General features: G+C 29.2%; 1 protein-coding gene across 7 annotated transcripts; it reads left to right on the top strand.

Moving 5' to 3' along the window:
• Positions 1-6,493: 6,493 nt before the first annotated feature.
• On the top strand, positions 6,494-12,192 carry LOC111683003. 7 transcript variants are annotated; one of them, XM_046947758.1, is made up of 5 exons: positions 6,699-6,716; positions 6,816-6,917; positions 7,104-7,346; positions 10,674-10,915; positions 11,665-12,192. In XM_046947758.1, exons 3-5 carry the CDS (start codon positions 7,250-7,252, stop codon positions 11,872-11,874), a joined length of 549 nt encoding a protein of 182 aa, XP_046803714.1. In that variant the 5' UTR covers positions 6,699-6,716; positions 6,816-6,917; positions 7,104-7,249; the 3' UTR covers positions 11,875-12,192. The 7 variants fall into 7 exon arrangements, with proteins under 7 accessions (XP_023300795.1, XP_046803718.1, XP_046803714.1 ...); XM_023445027.2 differs by lacking the exons at positions 6,699-6,716; positions 6,816-6,917 and adding an exon at positions 6,494-6,514; XM_046947762.1 differs by lacking the exons at positions 6,699-6,716; positions 6,816-6,917 and adding an exon at positions 6,532-6,550 and having other exon boundaries at positions 7,209-7,346.
• Positions 12,193-12,541: the final 349 nt, after the last annotated feature.

Below are 12,541 nucleotides of genomic sequence, written 5' to 3'. Positions count from 1 at the left end.
CCTTGACACTAGACCATCGAATTCTGTCCATTTCCGTACTGTAATCGTACATCTTCAGTGGTACTCGTTTTTTTATCTTGTTGTTGTGTTGTCGCACATGGTACATGTCCATAAAGGCCTACGCACCGTAAAGCTAAGCCGGATGAACAAGTAAAAGTACCACATGGTAATGTACCAATTATTTAACATCGTAAAAGCGACCTTTTAACTAGTGAACCCTCGCTCACACAACAAGCCCGTTCTTTATTCTCCTATTATTAACAGTATCCGCTTGAAAAGTGTCAAATGACCAACAGGATACAAGAATATATCCTTATCCTCTCATTGTAATTTTGTAGTCTTCACTGTTTTGCTTTCTGGTCTTTCCTAGATTCTATTGTAATGCAGAATTGAATGCAGATTCAACAGGTACAGAATTAGATTCAGTCATCTCCATTTGAGTTCATTTCCATTCATATCTCTTCTGCCTCTGCACCTTTGAAACTTTACCGCCATCAAGTTTGAGAAGCTTCCCATACTCGCCATATCGGTCATGCGTAAAATAAAGAAAATTCAATAAATCTAAGGTATTTATCTGATCCGTCAGACAAATCCCCTTTACACACGAAAAGTATCCTTATTTACAATATATACAAAAAAACACCGACAAATTGCAATTCACAGGACCAGGAAAATCTCAACTTTTCGTATTACATTTACAATTGTAAATTCATTAAACAATAAAAATAAACATATAAAAACTGCGATAAAATTATATTCTGAACTGAATAATGTTTGTTTTAAACGAAAAATTCTATTCCGGCAGATTAAATTGCAAAATTTAAGTGAGTGCCTGAAGTCAAGTAAAACTTATTTTTGTGAAAAAAGAACATAAAAAGTTACATATGTACGTACGTATTCATTAAAAAACTATATTACAACTGAATGAATATTTGTTGCGAATGGATTCTACTTCGGCGGAGTGTTTCAATATTGGCCATACGGGTTTTGATATATGTTATTCAATCAGATTTACGTAACTGTCAAAGTTTGTTATTGTTTACATTTTTATATTTAAAAATGTCAGTTAAGGGCACTTCACACGATCACACTTTACGTACGACAAGTCTAATGAAAAAGTAAAATAAATTCCATCCGTATGACAAAAAAGAGAATAAAAGTCGTTTGATTTATATTTTTCGTGTTTACACGATTGATATTAAACAATAAAAAAGTAAGATGGAAACAGCTGTTTCACTTTTTTTATATGTGTTTACATAAAAATACATCCCTGATCTAATGCGACCTGATTGTTTTTTGAATCATTTCAAAAAATGAACAGAGCCATACGACTGTCAAATTTTCCGTCTATTCTCTCTCAATGTGTGATGGTTTCATTACATATTGTGTTTAGACGATCCCATCCGTACACTTCTAAACAAAATTTTGACATATCATATTACTTGTGTGATCGTGTCAAGTCGGCTTTAAACGGAGAAAAACATCGTTAAAATTTTGTATTATTTATGTAAAAAATCTGAAAATACCCAGCATTTCGTAAACAAATATCATATTATTTAAATAATGGCATAATTGGTATGTATGTAAATATGTTATTAAAGAAAAAAATTTTTTCTACTAAATGTTAACATATTACACAATATTGTTCTATATTTTATATTAAAATTGTGTAGATAACGCGATTAACTAAAAAAAACTCTTCGGAACACTTAAGAATCGCATATGAAGTATTTACCCAGATCGCGGCAGCTGACTTCTACGTTATGGCTTAATTTTGAAATCTATTAAATGTTAACAAATTAAACCATATTGTTTTATATATATACTATGTATATAAAGAGATTAATTAAAAAAGCCTGTTCCGGAACGCTTTATATAACAAAACTCATATGAAGTATTTACCCGTCCGGCGGCTGCTATATTATATTTATTCGTAATATAATATTTTCATGAATATGTCGAATTTTTCGTTTGAAACAAACATTATTCAATTCAGAATATATTTTTCTCACAAATTTTAATAACTTTATTTTTTAATATAATAAAAAAATTTTTCATCAAATGAATTCGTGTACTTATGGTTTTTGACATTTACGAAAACCAAAAGCAAAAACAAAATACATGGGAAATGTTGTTATTGCAGAACTGCCACCACCTTATCTGAATTCGCCTTGATGTTGTCGCAGAAATGCTACTACCTTATATAAACTCGCCTTGGTCGTGGCAGTTCTGCAACAATCTGCCATTATTTAAATAAATTGATGTTTGTTTACGAGATGCTTGGTATTTTCAGATTTTTTACAAAAATAATTCAAAATATTAACGAAGTTTTTTCCGTTTAACGGACATTGTTATATATAAAAATGTAAACAATAACAAACTTTGACAGCTACGTAAACCAGGCGAATTAAGAAAAAAATTATTAGCTGATTGAATAACACCACCTTATATGAATTCGCCTTGATAAACATTTCACAAAAATTTTTCATCAAAAGAATTCGCCGTACTTATGGTTTTTGACATTTACGAAAACCAAAAGCAAAAACAAAACACATGGGAAATGTTGTTGTTGCAGAACTGCCACCACATCTGAATTCGCCTTAGTTTTTAGAAAATATTTTAATTTTTAACTATTTATACAAATATATTAAATTAATTAAACATTAGGAATATTAATTTTGCGAATATAACGTGCTTTCTGTAAAAATTAATCAGACGTGAAAAAAATTTTGTTCCGTATGACGGAACAAAAGATTTTCTTATTTTATCAAAAGAGACGGACAACAAAGACATTTAATCATGATTGAATTTGAAAACTCTTTTAAAACCATAGGTTAGGTCAGGTGATTCAGGCTGCAAAGACGCACACTTGGGTCCTATTGGTCCCTTTGTGATACCTGTAAAGATAATATAAGATAAAAGAAAAAGAGTAGGAGTTTTAAGATCGAGAAGAGGTAGGGAGGAGTAGGTATAAAATGAAATGATGAGAAGAGTGAAGAGTTGATATATAGATTTAAGAGAAAATAGAAGGGTATGTCCTTGTGGACAGATAATTGCCCTGATTGAGTATGGCTCAGTGGTCCTAAAACCAGTTACTGTGTCTGACGAAGACATTAATATTATCCAGTGTTAACCTGGATAGTTCAGACAAATCATCGAATAATCGCTTCTCTAAATATTCGAATCGTGTGTTTGCTAGCGCAGGGCATTGACAGAGAAGATGTTCAATGGATTTCTCCTCCTATTCATCTTGACAACTTCTACAGAAGTCGTAGGGACGGCGTACGTGGGCTAGGCTAAGCATTACAACCGATCCCTACCCTGGCATCGGAGGGGAGCTGTTAACGACTAGTCCTCTTTAACCACTAACTAGCCATTCAGGTTCTCGGTACTGCTTCCAACCACCTTAACCTTACAAGTGGGGGATATGGGAGTGGGTTTTGGGATTGGATTGAGAAGGGATAACTAGGTGAATTGGTGATCTGGGAAGAGGGGGGGGGTGACAATTTTGGTCCGCGGATTTGTACGTGGGGAACAGGAAGAATTTTACTATCATATATGACCGTCTGGTATTAGATGTATTGTAGTGGTGTGTTGTTTTATTTGTTTGGATAAACAATAACAAACAGAAAACGAAATAAATCAAGTGGCCAGATTGCTAGCGGCGCTGGTATGCCCGCGTATTGCGCGGCTAAAGCTCGCCGGGTGGGGTGGTTCTTGCCGGCAACCTGTACCATTAACACACACTAACACAAAATTCATACCAGCATTTGGGGTATAATTAGATAAAGGGGCCAAAAGTAGTCCTGCATCTCCCTACGGTCATACCTATACACAATACGGCCCTCCCTCTCGAGGATTCATCCTCGCCTTGACGTCCACTTCCTACTTACCGCCGATTATTAGAAATTAACCAATCATATTAATGATGACTAACTTTTAAAATTTCATTTAAACATTATAAAAATTTGTTTATTAATAAAAAAAATTTAACAAAAGTAATATTTTATTTATAAGTTTAAGTTTTTAGCAAATTTTAGGTTTAGAGCAAAATTTAGTTTCAAGTTTTTAATCAAATTTAATTTTTTAAATTTTAGAAAAATTTAACTTTAAGTTTTTACAATTAGTTTTTTTTTAGATATTAACATATAGTTTTTTCTTTAAGATTTCCACATTTAGCTTTTAAGATTTAACCAAATTTTTATTTTATTTTAAGTTTCTTGTTTTAGCTTTTGGTTTAGTATTTTATCTTTTAGTTTCTATATTTTAGACTTTAGTTTTAATCACAAATTTTCTTTTAGATTTTAGCTTCTAAGTAGATTTTTAAGTAGATTTTAGATTTTAGCTTCTAAGTAGATTTTAAGTAGGATTTATATATTAGCTTCTAAGTAGATTTCCAAGTAGATTTTAGCTTCTAAGTGGATTTTAAGTAGGATTTATATATTAGCTTCTAAGTAGATTTCCAAATAGATTTTAGCTTCTAAGTGGATTTTAAGTAGGTTTTAGATTTTAGCTATTTTAGAATATTTATTTTCTCTTCCTCCTTCTCTTTGCAGGTCCTACGACAATAGTGTTGGCAGGTGTAGCAGTGGGTTTCGGTCGTCCGTATTCTGTCCAGGTTCGGGTAATTCAGGTAAGTATTGCAAAATTGATAGCTCTTTTAAATAATTATTTCTAATAAACTTTTTTTTTTTTATATTTTAAAAATGAGCCACTTGTGCAAAATCTGCCGCGAAGTCTTTAGAAAACCTAGGCCTGAGCTCAACCCTGACGCGCACGCTTGGCGGAAATTTTGGCCAGCGGTCTTATACGGTGCTAATCAACGGTGTGCCTAAAATTTGTATATATATATATATAATATATATATATATATATATATATATATATATATATATATATATATATATATATATATATATATATATATATATAATATATTATATATTTGCCCAGCGGTCTTATACGGAGCTAATCAACGGTGTGCCTAAAATTTATATTATTTATATATATATATATATATATATATATATATATATAATATATATATATATATATATATATATATATATATATATTATATATATATATATATATATATATATATATATATATTATTGCCAGAGGTGGCAATAAAATTGTATCGTATTTCTTTTTCTTGTTACTGGTGAATTTGTATTTAATATATTCAAACAAATAAAACTTTTCTTGAAATTTTTGTTTTTGAGTTTTACTTTACGCTGGCCACTTGCTTGTTCGGTGATTGTCGTCGAGAAAAAGGACCGACATTTTCCGTTTTAGGGTCCGAGAAACCTCGGATACCATCATGGCTTCCTGTCTTTTTTATCTATTCAGCTGTTTGAATCTAATATCTACTTTCTTTTCATAATCTTTGTTTTTGTTTATTTCCTTCATTTTCTTTTTTAACGTCAAATGACGCGTTGCCAACTTCTCACTAATCTTCTTCTTATTTTCTACCTACCCTCACCTAACTACAGGGTGCACACGACAGTATCATATATCATAGCAGCATTCTATAATACTTTTTTATATCAAAGATACCATTTGTCAAAAATGTATCCGTTGGGGTATAATAAAAAGATTGTCCTGAACCACGCACTCATCTAGATACGATAGACTTGTTAGATCATTTGTCAAAAATGTATCTAGTCAGGTCTGCCTTATCTCAAGCTAGTATCGTAATTTTTGACCATTATATCCGTGTGGAGTTGTTAATTTATAAAACCATATTTTTCTTTACTTTTTAAACATTTTTAAAATTTTTGCGATTTTTTTTAATGTAAACAAACAAGACTTTTGACAGATAAGATTGTAACACGTGATGATCAGCTGTACGGACGAGGCTACCTTATTGAGTGTACACTGGTCATGGTATATTAATTATAAGGTAGTGTTAACAGAGCAGCTGATTGTTTTTTGCTAATACACTTTTGATTTTTTTATATGTAGTTTGACAGCCGACGACAGTACCTTATAATAAATGTATCTTGGGTAGTGTCGTCGGGGAATTTAGAAATACGGAGCGAATTCATTTTATTTTTTATATATGGAGTTTGACAATATGTCTACACTTCAAGATGCACACTGTCAAACTACATATAAAAAATTAAAAGTGTATTAGCAAAAAAATCAACTGCTCCCTTAACACTACCTTATAATTAATATACTTTGGCCACCACCTTATCTGAATTCGCCTTGAACTCCACCTTATGTGAAATCGCCTTGAATACACATAACAAGGTGGTGGCAATTTGAAAACAACAGTGATGTGTTTTTTAAAACGACAAGCACTAAATTAGACAGTTGTATGACACTACATAATAATCTAGTAAATTTTCTTTGAATAATATTAATTCCTTAGGAAGAGAAAATATACGTTTCTGTGATTAATATTTTACTTTACAATTGAATGGAGCTTTATCGAAGCAGTTTAGTTACTCATTGTTAAAAAATTGAAAAGTTGATAATAAAAATTATTTAGTTTATTATTCATCTTGTAAATAAAACTTTTCCGGTTTATCATGAGAATGATGTGAAAATAATTTACATGAAATGGGTTATCAATAAATAAAAGTTATTTAAAATTAAAACAAAAGAATATACATCAATAATAACAAAGACAAAACAATTACTATATAAAGCGGAAAAATATCAATAATTGGCATTGACCTCTTTCAATTTATTTTTTTTTTTGAGTGGTGTTTATTGGATTATTTTTTTCTTTGTTTCTCACTATTTAGATATTCTTGTTTCGTGTTATTTTCTTGTTTTTACATTTGTTGTTTTTCTATCCATAGAACGTGTTATGTTAACATTAAAATGAATCTAGCTGGTGAATGAGTGTCACTATAAATTTCTATTCTAACGGATACTATCAAAAAGATTTAAAATATTTAACGGTACATTTACGTACAGTTTATATTGTTTCTACACTACATATAAATAAAGACATTAATATGAATATAATATACCTATAAATCGTTCTCATGATATTCATTTTGTTATAGTGAATGAATTGAATTATATGAGAATGAGTTATAGAAGATTGTTTGTACGTGTACTCATCGTAATATCTATGTATATAGTTTAGTCTTAAAAAGAGGAAAACCCCATGAAAAACAAAGAACATAAATAGTTCCGTAACATACTTTCACAATTCGTGAAATTGCCAATACAATAGCCCATTTTAGTAATATAGTAATATCAAAAATATAAAGACTGAAAATCTATAATGGTGCATATAACGTTGAAATCAAATCAAATATTCACAACAAATATATTAGCAAAAGTATTTCTTATTCTGATGCATATACAAATAATATTTACTGGTAAGTTCGCACGTGTCACAGATACATACCTACAAAGATATTCATATTTTACACATAAACTATTTACCAGTATAACAAGTAAGTTTGAAGGGGACTTTAATAGGGGCAGGGTCAAATGATGGACTATAATTATAAAATTCATGATGTGTGTGAAGTTAAATTTCGAAATTTATTATCCGAGACTCAAACCATCAACATTCACAGGATTATGTTTAAATGCTAACAGAGCACTGAACATAGGTCTGGCTTATAATGTTTTTTGGCCAAAACTATAAAAATAATTTTTTTACATTATAAAAGTTTTATATAATTATTTGTGTTAGGTTTACATAAATTTTTGAGTTTTTAACTCTCTTGTGACCCGTTAAAAGTATTTACAAAAAAATTAAGCAAAAATAAGCTTTTTAAAGCAGCTCATTTGTAATTAAGCGGGCAGGTTTTGTTAAAATTAATTAATGGCAAATGTTTTCCAACAAATTGCTCTAATTTAGATTTTTTATATTTTTCTCAACACTTCTAACCATTTTGGTATATTCTTAATTAAACCCCCTATAAAAATTGTAACCAAAAAATAATATTTAAATAATAAAGTTTCTGAAGAGAATAATATATGTATTTAAAAATGCAAATTTTAAATAAACGGACAACTTATTGCAAAATAATTTTTTTGTAAATATTTCCCAATATTATGTTTTAATTTATGGATTGTATATTTGTCTCAACACTTTAATCAAATTTGTTTTATTTGGAATTCAAATCTTAAAAAATTCGTATAGTTTTATGTAATTTACATTTTTTACTAAATGGGCAGCTTATGTAATAACAGATTTGTCTAATATCGGTATTCTATATTTTTCTCAACACTAGGCATTTCTGTTTTATTCTTAATTAAACAAATTCTGATCAAATTTTTTATAACGTAAAGTTTAACTAAACGCGCAGGATACATTATAATCAATTGGTAGCAAATATTTCCCAACATAAATTTATTAAAAAATTTTGATGGCATATATTTCCCAACATATTGATTTTTTATATTTTTCTCAACACTTTTAAACGCTTTGTTTTATTCTTAAGTCTGTATAAAAATTCGAACCAAAGAAATTTTTTTAAGCGAAAACTGTGTTTAAATAATGCGTATTTTTTTATTAATGGGGCAAGTTATGGCAAAATAAAATGATTGCAAATATTTCCCAACAATTTTTATTTTTTAGCCATACTTTTCTAATTTTAACGTTTCGCAAGTAAAATCTATATTATCATCATTAATTTAAATAAGTAAAATGTTTAGTGTATTCTTTTCTTTACTAAAAAATCTGTTGGAAAAGAATAATACAAACATTTTAGAAACATATTTTTTTAAATTTATGAAAAATATTTTACTTTTGTTTTATCGTGGTCTAATGTGTAGTAATTGCGCGATTTGAGTTTTGGCCATAAATTGCGTATCTTTAGACCTATGTGCACTGTTAGGGTGTTTAGGATATGGTGGGAGCATTCAAAATGGAATTTTGGACGCTTTCAAACACCAAATGGACCACAGTAGTAGCCAACGCCAAGTCACGTATTAAATTTCTTGAAAGTTTTCCAATTGTGTAATCTTAAAAATCTAAAATAGTTATGAAATCCAGGAGACCTGGATTTCAGGTCTCCTCTCAACATCAGGACTTACTCTACTCACTAAAAATCTTGCCCACAACCTTAATTGTTTGACCTCCATGCTCTTTTAAGTCTTTAATGTACGATAATGTAACCGCATATGAATCCCGCAGTGACATGGCACAGAGTTTACTTAAAGAAATTCGATTTTTTTCAAAAATGTTGTACAATTTTGGGTAGAATATTGAAATAGATTACTCAAGACTAATAGAAACAGTTTTATTTACAAACGGGTCCACATTCTCCTTTCCTAAATTCAAAAAGAGTATACGAGGCCAAAAGGCTGAAGGAAATATTACAATATACCCTTTTAGTAAAGGCCCAATATTGAATGGAGTGAAAAAATTTAAGGCTGTGGCCACGTTTTTTGAAGAGAAGGGTTAGTCCTGATGTTGAAGCACAAAAAAAGATGGATTGTTTTTCCTTTTGGAAAGTTTTTCGCCAACAAAATGAATGATACGATTGAGTACACCGAACAGAACAACTTATTTTATTGCGATTTTCAGCATGATAATGAACCAAAACCTTTGGAAACGTTGATCTAAGAGTTGTTATCGGGTAATAGGACCCAAATTATTTGATTGTCCATCAAAATCTCCCGACTCAAGACCCTTAGAGATGCTGATCGGCATTCTGAAGCGCTGGGTCGAAACTTGCAGTTTTAGAAAACGAAAACATGCTTTATTATGAAATCACATTTTATGTTCATAACTGATGTAGGGTATCATATAGTCGGTCACGATAGACTATACTTTCTTACTGGTTTTTCTGTTCTTAAATTTTACAAACGAAAATGATTTTTCGTTTGATATAGTTAGACAAATTTTAAAGAAGTTCAAAAAAATAAACTTTATTTTTTATTTTTAAGAATAATGCTATATGCACAATTGAGACGAACGACGACTTTTTCGGAACGAATTTTCGTCGACAAATATAGAACTCACTAAAATATTTGAAAATACGAAATTAGTCGTACGTAACGATTATTTCTATTTCATACGTAGACGAATGTTTTTATGTAGAGTGACTATTTTTCTTTTAAGTTTTAAATGTTCATACAATTTCCTAGTTTTTTTATTTTTTTATAAAATATTTTTGGTTACGCAAACCCCATGAAATATGTAAACAAAAATTTATTTAAAAATTAACAAAAAAAATATACAACAATTTGCCTCAATTTTTGTAAAATATAATGTGGCGTAAAAATGCAGCCAAATGAAAATAACAATTCGCAGTAAGTAAATCTTGATTGTGCTTCAAACGACGAATTTAGGCAACCGATTTTTGTGGACGAATTAGTCGTACCGAACGATATTCGTCGTTCGTCCCAATTTAGCGTTTATCATAAAAATTTAGAAAATTACAAAAATGAAAAATAAGGATAAAAATATGCACTAAAAGCGTAAAATATGCTATCAAAACTTGAAAATATACCTTAAATACACTACAAAAGTCAAATCATGCCAAATTATGCTTTAATGGGTAAAAAACGCTCTAACAAATCGATGCCATACGATGGTTTCTCTGATTTTGTATTATAGATTGAAAAATATTGTAAATTAAAAAATAACCTACTCGATTTGCCATTAACAATTTATTGAAAATAGTTTTTGCAGTTATACAAAAAATTTGTTTAATACGAAATATTTTTAATTTATTTACTTAAAGGTTCCTCAAGTGCTATAAAATGTTTTAAATGTGCTGTGACAGTTGAAAAAATCTACTCCTATTCAAAAAATGCTACAATTATTACACCAATGTGCTCAAAATTTGATGAATCAGATGAATATATAGTAGATTGTCCCTACTCCACGATGTGTCTTAAAACAATATCAACGCTACATCTACAAAATGGCCAGCAACAAGAGACATTTACACGTGGGTGTGCCCCGCAAAAGGATACAAAACAAGTATGTAGAATAAATATTATTCAAAATGACTCATAATATAAGATAAACATATATGTATGTATGTGTATAATTATTTGCCCCTATTTGTGTAGAACAAAAAAAATATGTACATATGTATATGTATTTCAAACTGAAACAAAAGTTTTATTCATATGTATTTATATGAAATATACGTTTTTTAAATCGCTTATTAACGAAATTTGAGAGATATGAATAGTAATTGGAAATGTAAATAAAATTTTAGGGGCAGATTTAATATACATACACTCATGAATTCATACATACATACGTATGCGTGTATTAAAATATATTCACATGTTTATTAAGGAAGTTATTTTTGGAATATTGAGATTCAATCCTATAGAATACTTTGGTCATTTTTTCGAATTTTTTGTTGGTATGTGATATTTTTGTAGCAAATCTGTTTTTCTGCAAACAGAATTTTGTAATCTTATAACTTGTATTTTGATATATGCAACAATCTTTCTCTCTCTCTCTTCATTTTCTTATTTTTCTGTTAACAATATTTGTTTTATTATTAAAAAACAATTAAAATACAAAAATGAATTTAGTAAAATAAGGTGAATTGTTTTCAAAATAAGGAGGTAATAAGGAGGATTTACTCATACTTCTTTAATTATATTTAAAAAGCTCCCCTAATAATTACATGAGAGTAACTCGTTCAGCGCATGAATGACATGATGATATACATTTGTATGTATGTATAAAGTTTTTTTTTTTAATTTAAGGTCTTCAATAACGGTCGATGGCATCAGGAGCATTCGGTTCAAGAAGTCTACGAAGAAGGCTGCGGTGATATTAAAGAAAATACTATGGCTGCTTCGTTGAAAACTCTTTGTTACTGCCGAGGAAACTTGTGCAATTCGTCAAAACAGTTACTACTCAGTACGAATTCACTGACTGTGATAGCGTTATTAAGTGCTTTGCTTTATTTATAAAACTATTATAACTTATCATACATATACTAGTGAATTTGAAAGTGCTTTTAGATACAAGAGACGTTCAGTTCTATATTGTAAAATTGATGTATATACTGATGGAACATTTACTCGAATTTAAAACGAAAAACTTATTATTTATCTATTTTTTTAAACTAAATATATGAAACTATTGTGTTCTTTAGAAAGACTTTTGTAATTTTTCTCTCCTTTTACAGTTTACTGTATTATTAATTAAAAGTATTGTGATAATATGTATGTATGTATGTATATTCAAAATGTGCGTGAATAAAAGAACTTCTATTTAAACACATAAAATTATTTTGTAAAATTTATTTTTCTTTTCGTATTTAGTTCATGTTTAATAGTGGTAATAATAAACACATTAAAATTTGGTTTTGTTAACAGAAATGATAAAAACTTAAGTGACTGTATATTAAACATCATAGACAATTTAAATCGAATTTGTCTTTAAATAATAAGATTGCATTATTTACAAATATGTACCACATCTAACCAATATTGAAACAAACGTATATACATATATAGTATATGTGTACGCAAAAAATACGAACAAAATATCTTCAATATTTATATTACATATTCATTGTATGTATTCCTTCGGTTATTGATATAAACATTTAATATTTCATCCACTTAAAGTGTA

This window comes from Lucilia cuprina, chromosome 4, assembly GCF_022045245.1.
Source record: "Lucilia cuprina isolate Lc7/37 chromosome 4, ASM2204524v1, whole genome shotgun sequence".
In the NCBI taxonomy this organism is placed as follows: domain Eukaryota; kingdom Metazoa; phylum Arthropoda; class Insecta; order Diptera; family Calliphoridae; genus Lucilia; species Lucilia cuprina.
This window is presented reverse-complemented; position numbering and strand designations above follow the sequence as displayed.